The sequence below is a fragment of the Falco punctatus genome (assembly GCF_963210335.1).
Source record: "Falco punctatus genome assembly, chromosome: 9".
Classification (NCBI taxonomy): Eukaryota; Metazoa; Chordata; class Aves; order Falconiformes; family Falconidae; genus Falco; species Falco punctatus.
Window position 1 is genome coordinate 46,169,924 of NC_137589.1, and position 19,154 is coordinate 46,189,077.

The following is a 19,154-nucleotide window of genomic DNA, read 5'->3' on the forward strand; positions in this document are numbered from 1 at the left end:
AGAGGGAAAACAAGGCGGCCACCTCGGGACAGCAGGGATCCCTCTGCATCGGTGCCTTAGGAGAAAATTCAGCTGCTGGCGGGAACTGTGTTGGGTGCGTGGTCTGGGTTTGTGCCTGCGGCGCGTTGTGCTGCTGCAGGAGCTACTCCTAAACTGTATCCGCTGGCCTTTGGGCACCGATGACTGGAAAAATCAGCTGTGGTTGTAAGGGCGGTGGGTTCTGGAGGAGGAGGTCTCGGTCCCGCTCTGAGCAGGCTGAGCCTGAAAGGGCAGGAGCAGTTTGGAAGAGCGAGGGGAGCCTCGAGGAGCACCGGCACGTGGGCAGAGACCTTCCCAGTCAGACCAGAGCGAAGCTGGTGGGGCCACAGGGCCTCGGTGTGTTCTGGAGGTGGGATGGTCCAAAACCCACTGGATCCTGGTGTTGCCGAGTGCCAGGGTGTTTCTCCATCCCAATCCCCTTTCATGGTTGGGAGCTGGCATTTGCAGGCCGAGGGGAAAAAAAATAGCCCAGCTTGTGGAGTTTGTTTCCCTGCACACCAGTATGGGCCTGATCTGGAGAGCGGGAGCTACTGGGGACCAAAACCAGGCTCTGTTACTGTGTGGGCCCATCAAATTCTCAGCTCAGTTTGGCCTAAAAAGGATAACCCGGCGGAGGTTCCCGGCCAAGTCCTGCCTGCGGTTAGACTCAGATAACCCTGCTGATGTCAGGGCTGGCAGCGTGGCTGGTGCTGGGCACTTTTAATAGTAGTATCTCATTTTCCTGCTCGTCTCGGGAGCTGCTGGCAGATGCCAGGCAGAGGCTCCCCAACGAGGACGGCACGTCCCCGGGCATCTCCTGGGCTGGATGCCGTCACCCTGCGGCTCTGCCTGCTGTCCCACTCACAGGACAACCCGCAGCTCGCTGGTGGGGTCTGTGGGCAGCCTTCCCGCATGGCACAGGTACCTCCAGCCCTGGGGGAGGCTGATGACCACCTCGGTGTCTGGCAGATGATGCCTTAGAAGCTGTCTGGAGCTATAGATCTCCCTTTGCTAGGTTTTGAGTGATGGGGGATGTCTTGCTTGTGTTCCTCTGGGGGGGCTGTGTTGCGCTGAGTCTCTAAGGAGGAGGAAAATAAAGAAAAAGCCATTGCGTGAGCACTTGCGAGGCTGTGGGGATCCACATCTCCAGCCCGGGGGGTGCATGTGCTGAGGTCAGGCTTTGCATGGCACCACGTTGGGGACTGATGTGCAAACTGAGGAACTTGGTCTTTTGGGTAGCTGCTTGTTCCCAAGGCTCAGACCATTGCAATCCTGTTATTGCTTCATTTTCTTCCTTGCCCGTTTCCTTAAGAAGGTGGTAGCGCCCTGGGGAGCAAAAGGGGGACGGTGAGCTCGGGGAGCCCTCCCTCAAGGCTCAGCTTCATGGGAGGAAAAAACAGTTAATGGGTGTCCAAGGCCGGTGCTTCCCTCCCGGAGGTCAGTTCACCAGGTTGCAACCTCCGCGAGTCCATCTTCCCAGCAGCGCGGCTGTGCCAGGGACGGCTGCAGCTGCTCAGGATGTGGGGTGAGAACTGGCCGTGCACGGTGCTGAGGCCGGAGCAGGAACGCCTCCGAGGAAAACAGCAAAACAACCCCCCATGTCCGGCTCGGGGGGAGCAACCTGGAGCCTGGGGGGCTGCTTCAGGTCGAAGACAGCGTGGGAGTGTGAGAATCCATGAGACGTCTTCATCCCGCATCCCCTGCCTTGCCATCGGGCACGTGGCTGGGATGAGCCTGGATGCTCAACCCCAGGGTAGATCGGTGGGAGCCTGCGTCTGGGTTGAGACCTCAACCTGATCCTCAATTCTGCTTCGTTGAGCTTCAGAAATTTACAGCTGATAGGAAAATCCATGTGGAGGAAAAATTCTGAAAGATGCAGAAAGTGTCACGGCTTGCTGGAGCATCCCTGTGAGGAAGCAGGAATCCTCTGCCCCACATCTGGCAGCTGCTGGCCGGCGCCGTGGGGCTGCCAGTGGCCGCACCAGAGAGGGGCCTCAGAGGAGCACGAGATAATGTATAGTCATGTCCTGGTATCTCTTGCTGAAGCATAGCGTAGGGCTCGACCTCTCCCAATTGACATATACAAAACAAGCTGGGAAGGAATTTTTGCCTTTTTCAGAATCTGGGCTGTGACAGTTCAATAAATCCTCTGCGGGTCCCTGAGTTTACTCCACGTCGTCCTGCAGTGTTGCAGAGAGCGTTTGTGTTTCTCGTATTCAGGGCATTTTATTTATTTAAAAGAGAGCGGGGGAGAAAGCCACAGAATTTTAGTTATTCATTGCAAATATTATTATTGGCAATTTGCTCCCGTTTGAAAAAAAAAAAAAAAATCAAGAGGGTAATCAAAACATTTCACTGGAAAATACACCCTGGCTTCGTCCCACCCACATCTTGAAGGCGAAAATAAATATTTATTAAGAAATGGGTTAAAAACCTTTTTGTTGGAGTATTGTTTTCGGGAGCAGGGGTGGATTCCTATACGCCAGAGCCCTGCCACCCGACCAAATTTTTAATTTTTAAATTTTTTTTGGCAGGATAGTAAAGTAAGCAAATGCTGTGGCGCCGTGGGGCGAGGGCTTGGGCTTTGGGATGTTCTTTGGTCCTGCCTCTTGCACAGGGTGCTAGTTCCTCCGAGCATCCTGGTGCCTTTTGGGGGGAACTGTGTGCCAGCAGGGTATTCCCCCGAGGCTCTTGGCTGCCTGAAATCGCCGAATCCTTCTTGCTATCAGCATCCCCCAACCCTGCTGCGGGAGGCGGTGAGACGGCACGAGGTGCTGGCCCTTGGCAAGGAGCTTAACCGAAGGTGGTGGTGATGGAGCGGGGATGCTGAGGGGGTCTCTGCCCCCCTGGCTGGGCTCTGCTCTGCCAAACTGGGATGCCGGTGGTGACCAAAGCCGGGGATACCTCCAATCACTGCCAGCCAAGTGCTGGGTATTGCAGGGACCTTCCCTGCGACCTCAGTAACCTAATTGGGCTCTAATTAATCCTGTTCTCTGGCTCCGATCCCCAGCGCGTTGCCCCGTGTCGGAGCCGTCATCACCTCCCTCGGCGGGCGAAGGAGCTGGGTCTCTGCTCCCTCCGGCCCGCGGCGCCGAGGGATGCTCGGCAGGGCCAGCAGGCTGCTGGTGCAGGATTCGACCCGGCGGTTCCATAATTGCTTCCTAAAAGGCCCAGGTGGGCTCTCAAAGTCAGTATAGCTACAAAGCAACAGGGGAGGCAGCCTGGGTGGTTTTATTTTAATTGATTTTGTCAGGAGTTGCTGTATTTTATTACATTTAAAGACTAGACTCTGGAATAACTTTGAACGTTTGACACACACACAAAAAGCAGCTTTCTGACATTTTCCTCTTTGCTCGTCTTTTATTTTATTTCTCCCCTCTCCTCCTCCTCAAAGGGAAGCGTGTGCCTGGAGGGAGGACAGAGGAGGAGGGAGGAGTGGTTGTGTCTCTCCAAAGGCTGCTCGAACATCAAGGCAGCGCAAAGCAGACGAAATAATATTGCAAATAAGGATTTAAAAAACCCTACAGAAGGATCCCCACACATGCCAGCCAGCTCAAACTGCTAGAAGATTTTCAGACAGAAGCAATTTAGCCTGGGAAAATGTTCTATTGTTGAGATGGAAACTGGCTGTGAGAACTTGCCTTTTCTGACAACACTTCGCTTAGAAAAAGCAAAGCAAAGAAAAGTCGGGGAAACAACCTGAGTTTTTATTTAGAGAAGACGGAGCATTTCAAAATGGAGGGTGTTTTCTGAGATAAACAGGGAAAAATTCCCTTGCAAGAAATGGAAGAAAGGGTTCAAATGAAGTCCAAATAAGCTCCCCTCCTTTGAAATTCTGTTTAACGTGGAGTTAAAAAATAATCCTGTTCAAACAGACCACTCATAAGCATAAAATGGTTGGGGTGTTTTTTTTGGGGTTTTCTTTTTTTCTCCTCCTTTTCTGTTATTGTGGTCTGCAAGAAAAGTTTCAAGGTTGCACCTTGGGGCTGTGATTCCGATCGCAGCCCTTTTTGTGCCAGCTCCTGCCTCTGCACATCGGGAGGGGATGGATCTTGCCTTGAAAACGCACAGGCTGCCCAGATGAGACAGCTACAGGGTGGGAAACTGAGGCACACGGGTGTGCTGAGTGCCAGCGGAGCTGGGAACGGGGCCCAGAGCCAGGGCGTGGGGCGGTTGTGAAACCTCGCCTGGGATGGCGGCTTCCAGCCCCACAGAGCTGATCCGTCTGGGATCGGAGCTCCCGTGGGCTTCTGAGGGTCCCTGCTCCTGGTAGGCATCCCCCCACCCCCCCAGCTGCTTTTTGGCCTGGGAGCAAAGGAAACCTCACGGATGGGGTTTGCGTGTAAGCCAGGTGCTCCCAAAGCAGAGGGTGAGGAAGAAACACCCCGAATATGTGTTTTATTAAGCATCAGGGGCAGGGTTCACATCCCCTTTCTGCTCTAGTGGAAGGTGGTTCCTCTTGCCGTGGGCATTGCTCAGGTTTTCAGACCCCAGGGAATTATTTTTTTCAGGTTCATTCCTTGGTTTGGGTGGGCGCTGCGTGGAGGTTGCTGGTGTGTTTGGGTTGGGTCTTGTCTGAGCCATATCCCGTTCCCTGGATCGCATCGGCTGCGAGATCACTGCTGAGCAAAGAGATAAAAGGTGCAATACTGGTATTTGTGACCAATAAAATGGTAATGGGATTCCCATCTGGTTGTTACTTTTCAAGGTCTCCTCTTTTGTGGAGTTTTGGCTTTCTTCAGCTTTTACAGACTTCAAAAAGACCAAAAAAAAAAAAAAAAAAAGGGGAGGGGGAGGTAGGGGCAGCCCTGGAGCCCCCCTGAGGTTTATAGCCCCCCCAGCTAATGGAGCAAATCCTTTGTGCTGGGGCTGCCAGGAGCGGATTAGGGAGGGATGCCCTGTCTAGTTTCAGCTGGCTGTGCCGTGCTGGGCGCGAAGGCAGAAACATTTGATTATTGTTTTTCCATTTTTGGCTGACAAGTAAGTGCTGGAAAGTTGGTGGGGTGGTTGTTGTTTTTTTTTGTGTGTGTGTGTTTTTTTGTTTTTTTTTTTTTTTGTGGGTTTGGTTTTTTTTCCTGTGAACTTTGTGGGCTTGCTGCGAGACAAGTTTGTTGTGGGCAGTGTGTCGCCTACGTGCCCATTACGGAGACAAAATGAGGCAACGGCAGCGGTGAAGCAAGAGCGGAAGGAGAAGCATGGGAGAGGGGGGGCGCTTCCAGCGGAGATCCGCCTGGACATGTGGAGGTGACGAGGCGGGGAGATGGGGTTGGCATGGGGTGGGATGGAGGAGGCTTGCTCGGAGCAGGTGGGGTGGTAAGCGACGGCGGAGGCGTGAAGTGGCGCAGAGGAGAGCGGGTCAGGGAGAGCCAGGAGCAGCGCCGGGGGCATTGCATCGAGCTGGGGGAGCTGTTCTGGCTGCCCAGAGAGGGATGGGTGGGAGGCTTGCCTGCCCTGCACCCCGGTGGGCAGCAGCCTCTCTCGGAGGACACGTGTGCTCTTGCAAAAGGGGGGAAAAGAAAGACAGACCCCAGTTCCCCACCAGCCATCCTTGCCAGACCCCAGTTCCCCACCAGCCATCCTTGCCAGACCATGCTGGACCCCCCTTCTGCCCCCAGCTCCTCTTTTTGCTGCCCCATTTTTGTAAGACGCGCGACTTTATCAGGCCAGGGAAGCTGTGGGCTCTGCCTGGTGCAGAGGAGCCATGGCCTCTGTCACCAGCCAGCAGGGCCAGCCGGCGGCAGATAACGGCGTATCAGCGGCAGGTTGTGCTGGAGATGCTCGCTCGCACTGCTGTGGGGAGATGTGTGGCTCCAAGTTGCGTTGCATCAGTGTTGGAGCTGCTTCTGGAGACCCCCTTACCCCCCACAGCTACCCTGACCCATACCCGTGGGGCTGCTGCAGCCTTGGGATGGGATGGGGGGGGGGCAGGGATGCTTAGCCAGGGGCTGGGGGTATGGGGTAGAAGCAGGGGTCCCTGCGAGGGACCAGGCAATTTTTAGCATGTTGCAAACCGCTGTCTCAGAGCCCTGCACCTGCCCGGCCAGCCCTCCCTTTTGATCTGCACTTGTTCAAGTGTGACTTTCAATTGATCATAAAAATCCGGCGTGATTCACAGTGCTTCTGCCCTCCAGCCTGCTGAGCTCTGTCTCCCTGCATTCACGTAGCGTGAGAGAGCAAATTGCCCTCCAGTTCATCCTCGTCGTTCTTAATGGGGAGCCGTTGCTTTCTGGGTTTGCTCCCCACCATGTGCACCTTGAATTATAATACATTACAGATGGTGGCTTAGCATTTTAATTTAATTTTCTCTCTCTCTCTTTTTTTTTTTTCCTTCTTTCTTTTTTGTTGTTTATTAAGAAAACCCATTGCAATTCAAGCTCCAAAACATCGGGGTGGGGAGGGAGGGAGGTGCAGCTCCCTACTTCATCCCAGCGAAGACCCTGTGTGCGTGCGTGTGCGTGTGGCTCACAGACAGTGAAATTGCACCCTAGAGTTATAAAGCAATTGTCTAGCTCAGCAGCAGAATGAGCATGAAATGGTGCAGAAAGCAACTAAATAAAATTGGGTAAGGCAGATGCATGAAAATAATGACATCTCTATACCGTAGTCAGGCGCACTTGCTCTTTCTCGCACATGCAGATAAACTTTTATAACAGACTTTGCATTTATTTTCCCAGGAAACTCTTCTGAAATGGAGATGCGCGTTAGTGTGGCGTGAGCCCCCGCACTCCCTCTCCTGTGTTTCTGGGGCTGTCGTGCTGTGCATTGCTGCCCTCCTCCTCCCCTGCCGCTCTCCCTGTCCCCCTTTCCCCTTTTTTTGTTTTCAGAGCAGGATTTTTATGCTCAGTCAAACACCGAAACGATAACCTTTGCGACTTCATTTCCCCTCGGCTGCGGCGGCCATGCCGGGCTGGGGGAGCGCTGTGAGCGGGTGGCCCTTGGGGGTGCCCTGCCATGTCCCGTGGAAGTTGGACGAAGAGATGCTTTCCTGGCTCGCTGTCACTTTGAAATTTTCTCTTCCTCCCTGGATGGTGGTGGCTCTAAGGGTGGGACCATGCAGGCTGTGGCACGGAGCTTTAGGACGTGAGAACCCGGGTTGGTGCATTGGCTGTGTCCCCACATCCCTGCTCCCTGGTGATGGCTGGTGGCACCAGGGCTACCTGCTCCCACTCTCCATATTTATCTGGCTGTGGTGGTTAAAAATGCCCCAAACTGGGGGCCTGGAGAATTGACCTTAGCTGTGATTCCTTCCCAGACACCTTCCCCAGTGCTTCCCCTGGGCTCTGGGCTGCTGTTCCTGCTCTGACGCTGCCCCAGAGCCTTTGGCCTCAGCAGAGGCATGTTCCCCCCCACCCCACCCCCACCCCTCTTGTCCGGATACATTTCTCGACAGGGTCTGACATTTCATTCCTCCTGTGCCGGGATCCCCGTGAGGCTGGGAACAGGGTGCTAATCTTCCCACCCAAGAGGCCCTTTAAATGACATTAAGGCTGTGTCCCCACCGTCCTCATGCCCTCCTGCCTGTGAAGGCATTGCTGGGCACTGCTCCACATACTCGTGGTGCTGGGGATGCTCGCTCTTGGTGGGGTGCTGTCTGCTGCATCCTGCCTGGACTGGCTCATCCCAGGGTTGGGGAGTGGGTGGAAGCACTTGGGCTCCCCCAGTCTCCCTAGTCTGCTGCTTCCCTGTCTGGAGGGCTCCAGACTGAGCTGGGTCGTGGTCCTTTCCCTCTCTGCAAGGAAAATGAAGTCCATCCTTTGCACTGCTGGGCTTGCTGCACTGGAGCCTGGGGCTCACTGCCCAGCGCCTTTGCAGCAAAAGCTCCATCTCTGATTTTCCTTCACTGGGACGTGTCCCTGGGGTCCCAGATTAGCCGCTCCAGTGCTTTGCCTGCAGCCTCCCCATCACACGCAGACCAGCGCAGATCCCACGGGTGGCTGGGAGCCGCGTGTTGGCTGTGCAGCCCCGAAGCACAGCACGGCACCGAGCCCAGCAGCACGGGACATCTGCATGTTCCCCTCCTTGCTGCCTGCAAAAACGCAGCTCTGGGGAGAGGCAGAGGAGGAGGCCTCCGTGCAGAGATTGCTCTGGCTCTGGGCGGATGGGTGCCGAGGCCCTGGCAGCGTTTTTGCTGGTGTGGAGCCACAGTACCGGAGTGGAAAGCAGGGAAGTGCACGCATGAAAAAAATCAGTGTGAAGGCATAAATCAGGCTGAGAGTGAAAGGTTAAAGAAATCCAGAGGAAGCAGAGCGATGTGCGTGGTAGAAAGGGGTTTCCTGTACCTACGCGGGCCACCCAGGCTCCCTTCCTGTCAGGGTAAACCTGCTAAAGCTGAAACTTTCTGCACCCCTCAGCAAATTGCCGTCTGTTGGATGAGCATGTTGTGAGCAAGCCGTGTCACCCGTGGTGTTAATACTTTGTGCTTTACAGTGTGCTTTCCCCAAGCCTCTGCACTGGTATGGATAGGATGCCCGGGCAGCTCCAGGGGAGCACTGAAGCCGTTCGACCCTGTGGTGGGGGGCAGGAGCAGAGCTCGGGGAGGGCAGGAGGCGATGACCCGCGCTGGATGCTGCTGTGGTGTAGCCCTGCATCCTTGTCCTCTCCACAGCCATCCTCGCTGGGCTGGTTTTCTGCAGGTGAGCTGTGCCGCCGGCTGCCCTGTGCTCCTCGGCAGGAACCGAACATCAGAGGTGGCTCTGGGAAGAGTTGAGACTCCCGGGACAATTGCCTGTAGGCCCCCATTTAAGCACTTAGGAAGGCTTAGCTGTGATCCTTGCCAGAGATAGCCTGGCCCCAGGCCAGCTGATACCTATTGTTTGCAAATCTGGGAGACTTGATGTAAACAGCGGTTCAGAGCCTGGGCTGGCTGGGAGCAGGAGTCCCAGCTGTGCTGGGGGGCTCTGCTGACCTGCTGCGGGGTGCGAGGGGGCTGATTCTGTGCAGGGACTTGCTCTTGAGATACATAGCAAGACAGCACCCCAAATTACACCCTGCCGGCAGGTTTCTCTGCTGCTTGTGGGGTTGGGAAACACAGATGCAGTTTGTCAGGGTTTATGCCTGCATTTCCAGTTGTATTTTGGTAGCGGTGCTGCTGTACCTCGCAGCTCCGGGGCTTTGCCTTGGAGCGCCGTGCAGCTCTGCCTTGGGATTTCACCCTTCTCTTGGAAGGGTGGGAAGCCATCGGTTTCCTGACGGCAAGTCGCTCCCTCTTCATGCCTCACCTGTGGGGCAGGTTTAGGCTGTGGAAATCAGAAGCCACCATCGGTCACGGCGGGCTTTGTTTAGCTTGGGCGCTGGGTTTTCTCATCTTTGTTGTTTTTCCGCCTGCGCTGCTATCGCCCAGGGGTGTTCGGCGCCGCTCCCTGCAGGCACCCGGGCGCTCTGGTCAGCCGAGTGTTGTGCCGTGGGAGCTGAGGCTGGGCGGGCACGGAAAACCACGTCTGGCTTCTCCAGCAAGGTTTCACAGCCTGTAGGTGTGTGCAGGAAATGTTGCAGGGCAGGGATTTCTTGCAGCAAGCCCTGGGTGGTGGATAACAGAGCGGTGCCCATCTAAAGCCCCCACCTACGCAAACAGGGAGGCTCCAGCTCTCACTGTACCTTCCCAAAACGCAGTGGCAGTGCAGGGGATGCCAGGCTGATCCAAGAAAGGGACCTGGGAGGATGCCCGGAGCAGTGGCATTTACCCCAGACACTGCCCCGGCTGCCCTAAAGTGCAGCCCACCCCGGGGCCACAGCGTGGTGTAACTCAGCAGCCCCCCGGGGGACTCCAAAAGCTTTCCGCAGGGATGCAGAAGCAGGTGAGCCCCAGGGTACAGCCTGGGCAGCGGTGGCATGGAGGGCGAAGCTCATCCTGGCTCATCCCCAAGAGCAGAGGGATGCTCCTGGTCCTGCCTGAAATGTGGGGACCCCAGACCAGCCCTTTGGAGGGAGGAGAGCACGTGCTGGGTGGAAAAGTGCCTGTGCTGGGCTGGGGTGTGGGCTGGGGTCCTCGCTGCCCATGCCAGATAGGAAGGGGTGAGAGCAGGGCTGGCCGTGTGTGCCGGGCATGGGGAGGTGCCCATGGGGCAGGAGCAGCCGGTCCTGCCAGTTCACCCCTACGCAGGGCTGGGCGCTGGGAAGTCCCCCAAGCTGCAGTCGAAGCTGAGGTGAGGGCTGAGCCCGGGTCCCTCTCTGCCACTGGCTCCCTGGGCTCTTCCCTGGCTGGTCCTGATGGTTCAATAGTAAGTCTTAGGGAGCACGGACTCTGGGAGAGCATCCAGAGAGCCTGGCCCTGGCTGGGAGTAGAAGCATGCTTTGCAGGGGAAGGGAAGGCAAAGCCAGCGTGCTCCCTAATGGAATGCACCTTTACAAATGAATAAAGCAGAAGCGACTCTACCAAAAAAACCCAACCCCAATGCATTGGCCTGCCCCTGTAATTGTCAGTGTGGAAATCATGGGCACATGAGGACTTGCAAGTGAATGATTAAATCCACAGCCTTATTTCAAAAGCAGAGGAGAGGAGCCTCCCGATGCTGCCTGGCCCCACACTGGGGCTGGGGGCGACTCTGGCGGGGGAGCCTTTGCTGGGGTGGTGGGCTGTGGGGACCCCACGAGCGCTGGTGGGATCGGCAGCTGGGCATCGATTTCATCGAACACGGTCAAGATCGCGTCAGCTTAACTGAGGACTGAGGCTGACCTGCCGTCGTTAGCTGACTTCATTATTAAGACAATGATGTGGCTGGGCTAGTGGGAAGCGGGAGCATGTCGTTGCCGTCTCTGCATGGTGGATGGCTTGGTACAGGACTGATACCTTGTCACTGTGCCTTTTGCTGTGAAGAGGTAAAATCCTGAACGTACCTTGAAGGAGCTTTTAGGAGAAGGACTTTCCATCGAAGCTCTTGGCCTTGTCAGTAGCTGCAGAAGAATGTTATAAGGAGCTATTCATCATTGCAATTATTTTATTAAGAGTACACAGTGTGCTTGGGAGCTGGAAGAGACGGAGCTTTGGGATGTTTTCAGCATTATAAATACAGGTTGGTTAGATCACCCGGCTTTTAAAAAATGGTACATGTAGTCCGGGTGAAAGGATTTGCAGACAACCTTGGAGAGGAGAGCCAGGTGTCTGCTCCCAGCAGGGAGAGCAGCGTGGCGTCTGCCCTGGCATCTCCCTCGGGACCAACAGCGCTCTGCCCCTGGGCAGAATTTGTGCCTGGCTGCCCGTTTACGGGCTGGAGATGGGTGAAGCGGGCTCCTGGGGGTCACCACTGTCACCGAGGTGGGTTAGCTCCTGGGGCAGAAGCAGGGAGCCCTGTAGCGCATCGCTGCTCCCCGCTCTGCAGGTGCTCCACAGAACCTCATGCTACCAAACCCCAGCCCACTGCTCTGGGCCCTGCCCTGCGGTTTTCTGTCCTGTGTGGGGCTCTGCAGATCTCGCAGGGGTTGCCCACCCCGGTGGCTCCCCGGCAGTGGCAAGCTGGCACCTTCATGTGTGTTATCAAAGCCGCATGCCCGGGGCTAAAGTCCGTGATGGGAGAATGCCCGGTGGACTTTTAACTGGAGTCCTTAGGAGAGCCCAGCTTAGAAACCTTTAACTGTTTCCTGGTGATCTCTGCTGGAAAACAAAAGAATTGGGGAGAGGGTGGGCTGCCCACCCGGGGTCAGGTCCCTGCAGTGGGGCCTTGCTTGCGGCAGTGCTGGAACAGTGATGGGGACCATGCCAGCTGGTGCTGGGGTCCTCACTGCACGTGTCCACCCCTCCACTGGCTTTGCTGCCATACCCTCAGCTCTCAGCCCAGCTGTGCCACCCCTAAAATCCAGCTCTGGGCATGTAGAGGCTGCACCAGGGTCACCAGAGTGTCCTCCTTGGGACACTACGTGCATCCCTGCCCTCCTCCCTTTGCTCTCCCTCCTGCTGCGTGGCCTGAAAAGATGAACCCTGTGCAGCAGGGAGGGGCCGGGCATTGCTCTGCAGCATCCATATCAATGGCAAACTGCATCTGAAGGGTGAAAGGAGGCTCGGCTGCTGCTTTTTTTGCTGCCCCATATGCTGGGTTTGCCTCCTGCTTCAGGCACCTGGGTGTCTGGGGGGTTTTAGTTCAGCATCCTCATCCTTATTCCTCTTGCCCTTTCCCTTCCTTTTGTTTTGCCTGTTTCTTTAATTATTTTTTTTAATTTATTTATTCCTGCAAGTTGTGAGTCTTGTTTGCTGTAGGTGGGTCTGTGGGCCCTGTGCAGGTCCCCATTGCCCACCCTGGGCTCGAAGGGGTGCCCGTGCAGGGGAAGAGCGAGGCTTTCCCCTGAATTCAGCAAAACCAAACTGCCACCCTGTCTGCGTCAGGAGGCGATCGATGGGCTGCAGCAGGGACAAGGCCAGGGCTTTGCAGGGGGAGAAATTTGTGCAAGCAGGGGCAGTGCAGGATTTGTGCCTGTTGAGACCAGCTCGGTGTGGGACGGCATCCCTGGCAGTCCCTGCAGGCACAGCTTTGCAGAGGAGCAGGAAAGCTCCCGCTGTGCCCCGAGCTGTGCCTTTGGTGGAAGTGGTTCCCGGGTGAGAAGTTCCCACTGTGGAAGCCTTTATTACTGGGCAGAGCTAGGTTTGTTTTGTTTATCATCCATTTACTTGGCTTTGGAGGCATGCCCAGATTTCTCCAATTTTGTGTGTGTGTATGTGTGATTTATTAGGATTCAGGGTTTTTTTTTCTGGTTTAATTTCACTTCCTCAAACTGACAGACCGTTTGAACAAACTTCTTTTGGATGATTTCCTCTATAGTTTTAAAGGGACGCCTAAAAATAAAAAGAAAATGTTGCAGCGTGATTGACAATTAAAAAAAAAACACCCGGTCTGCTGCTGTGACAAACCTCAGCCCTGATTTCGGTAATGGAGAGAGCTCAGAGGGTGAAAAAACAACATGATTTCTCTTTTGGGTACTTAGAGCTTTTGACAGCGCTTCAGGGATTGCTGGCTTTACTTGTTTCGCTGTAGAGCTGATCATGCCATGATCTCACACGCACTTGGGCATGTTCTTAGCGTTCTGCATGCGAGTGGTCCATTAAAATAGCTGTGCGTGTCTAAAGCTTTGCCAGCTCCGAGCTTTTGGTTTCCTCTCTTTGGCTTGATCTGCTCCGCAGCAGTCAGGAAGAGGGGAAAAAAAAAATAAATCCATTTAAGAAAGACTGGAAAATGTAATTGCAACCTCCAGAGAATGGGGAGCAGGTAGGCAAGGGCAGAGCACCTGTAGCTGCCTTGAGCTGAGTTTGCTGCATGTGTTCTGCCAGGGTTTTTACAAGCTGGGATTTCGCAACGGAGACATACATGGCTTTCGAAATAACCAAGACAGGGTTTTGCCTGGGCGTTCTCCGGGGCTCGGCGCCGGGCACGTTGCTGGCGATGCAGCGAGGTGGTGGGAGCCCCGGCGGTGTCGGGGCGATGCTGTGGGGTGCTGCGCAGGTGCAGGGACCTGGGGAGCTGCTCTGTCCATCCGTCACGCTCGCGGTGCCTGTCAGCAGGGAGATTGAGATGAAGGAAAACTTCCTTTCCTCCTGTCCAAGCTATAAAAGCATGAGAGAGAGAGAGAGAGAGAGAAGGATTTCCCCCAGGGATCAGCAGTGATAAAAAGCCTCTCTTTTGAAAAGCAATGAGAGAAAAGAAGTGTGTCTAATCCTCCTGGAGAAGAAAGGGAGAACATCCCTCTGCCTCGAGCAGTGCAGGGGCCAGAGGGACCCAGTGTGGACACAGCGACCCGGTGCTCCTGCCCGGCCGAATCCTGCCTGGTGCTGGCTGATGCAGGGGAAAGGCTAGATACTCTGTGCGGGAGCAAAGGTGCTTTTAATGGCCGGGGATCCAGGCAGGTGGGCTTGGAGGAGCTCCTGGGAGCCAGGCTATGGGTGCCTGTAGGGCTGGGGGGCTGGCTGTGCTGCGCTGCAGGGTGCAGGCAGCAGCGTGAGGCTGGTGGGGGCTGGGGAGATGCTGCTGGCTCTGTTGCCATCCCCACATTGCTCAATCTTTGCAGTAGAGCTGTGCTGGCACCCTGCGTGGGAGAGACACGCACAGATTTTCTTTCCCCTTTTACCCTTCGCCCTGAGGATGGGGGATGGAAAGGGGAGATGTAGCCCTGAGCGAGGAGGGTCACCTGGCCCCGGGGTGGGTATCCGAGGGGCTGCCGCAACCCTCGATGGCTTTTTCCCGGTGATCCAGGGGCGTGCAGCTGGCCCAGCCGGCAGTGTCCGCATCTGTCTTTCCTTTCCTGGTACAACCCTGTCACCATTTCCTCGGCGACAACCTGTCCCGTCCAGGCTTGGCACAGCAGCTGCTGTGTCACCCCATCAGCCGCGGGGCAGCAGGGGCTCGGCTGCTTGTCCTGTGCTCGTGAGGTCCGAGCTGAGGCCGCCTGGTTGTCTTTATTGCTGCTGTGGTTGATTTATTTCAAGCAGCATCCGCCATGTCTCGTGACTTGATTAAAATATGAAGCAAACAGAGTGGCGCAGCGTGGCTGCTGCGAGCCGAGGGGTCCCTTCCCTGAGCCCCCACGGTGTTCCCAGCCAGGGCCCGAGCCGTGTGGACTGGGACAGGCAGCCTGGCTGCGCCGGGGTGGGGAGGTGAGCTGGAGAACATACTGGGGATGGTAGGGTAAAGGCATGGCAGCATCGCAGTGGAACGACCTGTCCGGCCGGGAGAGCAGCTGGGCTGGGGCTGGGGAGGTGGGTGTTGGGGTGGGGACCCTCTGCACGGCGGGTCGCACACACCTGGGCAAGGCAAGGCTCCTGGGGACCCACCGCCTCTCCTGTCAGTGGGGCTCAACATCCTTCCGTAGGCTCTAGAGCTCATGAGCAATTATTTGTGTCTCCTTGAACCGAACGACGATAATCCACAGCCAGTAAAGCCCTCATGGTGCTGAAATTAATGAATTTATGTTTAAAAAGCCCCAACGACAACGACAACAACAAAACCCTAAACCCAGGACCCTGCAAAGGAAACTCCTTCAGGAAGAAATGAGTTGACGGGGCAGCGGTGTGATGGAGCTCTTGCCACAGCATCGCTGCCGCTTCAGCAGCTGGCGGGGAGACCCAAGCTGACATCAGACGTCAGGGTATACCTGCTGGCCGCACCGCCCGGTAGGCAGCGGCAGGGTCTGCGCCCCGGGGATGCGTGCCAGGCTTCCCCAGCAGCCTCGCCTGGGGATGTGCTTGCTGTGCTTCTGAGTAAGGATTTTCGAGAGACTGTCAGTGTTTTGCTGCTGTAGAAGCGTGCCATGCTGGGCGGCGGGCGAGCGCAGAGCATCCTTGTGCGCGGGGAGCCTTTGAGGCGCTCGGCAGTAGACGGCACCTATCATGTCTCGGTGTCGCCTGCTGTCTGTCTGCTCTTCTCGGTAACAGTGGGAAAATGGGGCTGAAATTTTGGAGATCATCCTGGGATCTCACAGCCGACAACTTCACTGCTGGGAGTTTATGCCCCGGCCCTTGGGAAGGGCTTTGGCAGAGCCCACCGCCCTCCACTTGTATATGGAGGGAGTGAGTGACTCATGAACCCCTCGCGGAGAAAGGGGAGCAGGAAATTAGCTCATGGCTCTTGTGAAAGAGAGAAGCCAACTCGATACCTATAATTAAAGCGGGTGTCAAGGAATGAAGTGCAAATTCCTCAGTGGGCATCTCACCGGGAGGGAGAGCAGCGCCTGCCAGCTGACCCGAAAGCGGCAGCAACTCTGCGAGGGGCTGTGGAGGGGCCGGTGCTGAGTCCGTGAGGACCAGACATGATACCCCTGCTCCTGTCCCTCCCAGCAGTAATGAGCTGAAGCGGATGGCAAGGCTGTGTGTGTCCTGTCCCTGTCCTGTCCCCGTCCTGCCGCTCCGGCCAGACGACAGCCGGCTGTGGGGAGCTGTGGCACCGTGCTGGGTGCCCAGCGAGGACGGTGGATCTTCCGTGCGCAAAAATGCTCCTGGGGAGCACGTGGGGCTTGTTAGAGAGGCAGAGCTGGGGAGAGGCAGTGGTGGAGAGCGAGGTGAGGGGGGATTTGTGGGGCTGGCTGTGGGAATTGCAGGTGAGCGGGGGGAGAAGCAGGTTGTGGAGGCAGTGGCTGTAAGGGTGCAATGGCTTTGGGGGGAGAACCTGGCTCCTTGCTGGGGTTGCAGGAGGCACTTGGGGACCTGTCCTGCTGGGGTGCCTGCAGCACTGTCTCTGTGTCACCTCGATGGCCTCGTTCCCCTAAAGTGTTTGTGTTGCCCCCCAGCTCACCGCTGGGGGGGGAAGGGAAACTGAGGCATGGGGCTAATGTTGTGTATTTGTTTTCCGTGAGCACTGAGCACATGCACAGTGGCTCCAGGCTCTTGCACTGGTCCCTTCTTTTCCAGCTGCTCCTACCTGCAATCCCTGGGCTGGTGCCAGGAGCAGGCAGTGAGCAGTGGTGTCCCTCCATCCATCCCCTGGTACAGTACCCCGGCTCGGTCCCCACGGCTGTGAGTGCCTTCCCAGGAAATGTCAAATCTGCTGAGCAGACGGAAAAAAGAAAGAAAGAAGGGAAAAAAACACCCCAAACCGAACCAAATAATACGAGGAAGAAATGCTGGTGTGTCCTGGGTGGATTAGTCGAGACTCCTCGCCGGATTCCTCCGAAGGGAGGTGCTCGCGCTGGAAGCCGGCCACCAGCCGGGCCTGCCGCATTTTTCCTGGATTCTCTTACCATTTGGGGACTGAACTTTTGTCTGAAAAATACGTATTTTTAACTTGGTTGTGTCTGAAGCTTGTCTCAGCTTCAGGCTGCTTGGCTTTCTCCTGGCCCAGCATGAGCCAAGGTGGATGCTCTGGGAGGTGAGGGCTGGATCCTCCATCCTGGACCAGACCAGGAGGAGGAAGTGAGAGAGGGAAAGGTTCGTTCTGACGCAAAAAAAAAATAATTTCAGAAGGTGCCTCCTGCTTGGCCCCATTGACTGACGCAGGCAGCAGGAGCGTGGAGCAATGGTACTGGTATGCCGGGACAAAAGTGATGGAGACATCGGCGAGAAGGTCTGGTGTTAAGATAGCTGGGGGGGAAAAAAAAGGGAAGAGAATAAATAGAACGGCTTGTAGCTCCCAACACGCAGGACTGATGGACCCAGATACACGATTGCCTTGGAAACAGCCATTGAAATGTGTGATATTTCTGTCTCTGGGTGCTTGTTTCCCTGCCAGCTGTGGAGCTGTCGCAGGGCACCAGCTCTGCTGGTCTTGGGATGCCACCTGGGCTGGCTGCTGGCCACTGGCACGGTGCTCGGCTCCCTCAGCAGCCCGAGCTGCTCCGGCACCTCAGCCTGGTGGATAACGTGGCCGCTGAGGATTGCACTGAGCTCACAGCTCTGCAGGGCAGGGATGAGGCCGGTGAGGTGCGGCAGGTCCTTTGTTTATTGTAGGGTTGCCGGATGCAGCGTGGCTCTGCGGGGCGGCTAGCTCGCTCCCCCTGCTCGGGGACACAGCTTGCCCAAGCCAGCAGGACAATCCGGGCTATGTTTTCATAATTAAAACAAATAAAACAAACCCATACGTGGCGTTATTTACAATACGCGCTCGGGAAGAGTTGAGCTGAATATTGTTTCCTCGCCGAGTTTTTCTCCTCGTCGCTCACACACGAGTTTGTTGTTGTTGGCTGCTCCCAAGGCTGCGGTCTCGCGTGCCGGGCTGCCGCTGGCCGGGCTGCCCGGAGTGGCCAGGGCTGGGCCACCGTGCTGGGGGGTTTTCTGCTCCATGGCACATGCGGGTTTGTTCCTGGAAAGCCAGTTGAGGTGGTGACGGAGGTGCTTTTGCGAGGTGAAGAGATGCTGCTGTTTGTGGGACTTGCCGCTGGCATGGCAGGGATCTGTTTGGGGTGAAAGAAAATGCTGGGGTTTCCTGCAGAGGGCTGGTGGGTGATTTTCCAGCAGAGACCAGCATCACTTGCAGGTGGTTGCCTGCAGCATCCGTCCCTGAGGGGCTGCACCATGGGCCAGCAGCATCACTCCTGCGCGGGGTCCGAGAGCTGGAAGTGCTACAGCATCTGGCAGGATGGGCTGGGGTTGTGGTTTCTGGGGGGGAGCAGCTCTGGCTCCCGGCTCCCACCCAGTGCTTTGAGCAAACATTACCCTGATGGAGAAGGGAGATCTGACCCCAGGCCGTGGCGCTGGCTGCAGGGATGCAGCTGCAGCAGTCGGGTGCTGCGTCCACCAGGCAGAGTTATTGTGGTCTTGGGTGATGCTGGATGCTCCCCCAGGGAGGGACATCACTTTTGGGGGACGGGGAGATGGCCATGGGTGTATGCACACAGGGAGAGGGCATGGATGTCCGCACTCACCGTGCTGACAGGTTTTCGCCTTGCTGCCTTCCCGTGGCCGCTGCGGGAGGGATGCACGCTGGGTGCAGGACGTCACGGGGCGCAGGGGGAAGGTGCGCTTCTCGTTCGTATGGGAAGCATATGGCAGGTAATCCAGTGCCAGATGGGTATTTGCTTCCATTTCCCCAGGCCCCGGTGGGCCTGTGCAGCTCCCGCACACGCAGCCGGGCAGCGCTCGGTGATGTGGCTGGACCCTCTAGGGGACAGCCCTGAAGCCTGCCCTGGGAGCATGGCATGGGAGGGCTGGGCAGGGTGCCGGTGGCACGGGGCACCGTGTGCCAGGTGCCTAAAAAACAGGGCAGCCGTGCAGAAGTGCTCTGCAGAGCGCAGGCAGTGCTGCTGGGGCACCAGTGCAGCGAGCTGTGCACGGGCTCTGCACGCACAGAGCCGGCTGAGCCCTGCCTTGCAGGGCATGGCTTAAAGCTGAGTTTAGGAGGTCTAGCTAGTGAGCTAATGGCAATTAATTAACTCCAGGCCACTTTACAAATATCAACTAATTGTGTAGTTGTGAGCAAGGTCCGTACAATTACCCCACCTATAGACTGAGGCACTGAGGTGTGGAGGAGCCGTGCACCCGCGGTCGAGGTGCATTAACATCAGGGCTGCCACTAAAGCCAGGGGCTAATTCTGCTCCTGTGGAGGTGGTGCACAGTCACGGGGGTTTCAGGCATGGCAGGGCCAGATCCTACCATAGGCTCCTATCTGCTTTTCTGGGAGAGCAAGCTGCACCCCGTGGGCTTTGGAGCCTGAGCATCTCTGCCCGCTCCATCCCTGCGTGCGTTTCAGGGGGGAGGCAGCCGTCGCCATGATGCTCTCGGTAACCACCG

At 56.5% G+C, this 19,154-nt stretch overlaps 1 protein-coding gene across 2 annotated transcripts in view; it reads left to right on the forward strand.

Moving 5' to 3' along the window:
• The window catches only part of RXRA (retinoid X receptor alpha), a 119,226-nt gene that overhangs the window by 2,066 nt on the left and 98,006 nt on the right, over positions 1-19,154 (forward strand). The window contains exon 1 of one of the 2 annotated variants that reach the window (XM_080400845.1): positions 4,806-5,262. The exons of the other annotated variant lie outside the window; for it this stretch is intronic. Within the exon in view, the coding sequence (XP_080256971.1) occupies positions 5,214-5,262 (49 nt within the window). The 5' untranslated portion in view covers positions 4,806-5,213. Of the gene's footprint in view, positions 1-4,805; positions 5,263-19,154 lie in introns of those variants that run through there. 2 annotated transcript variants of the gene reach the window in all.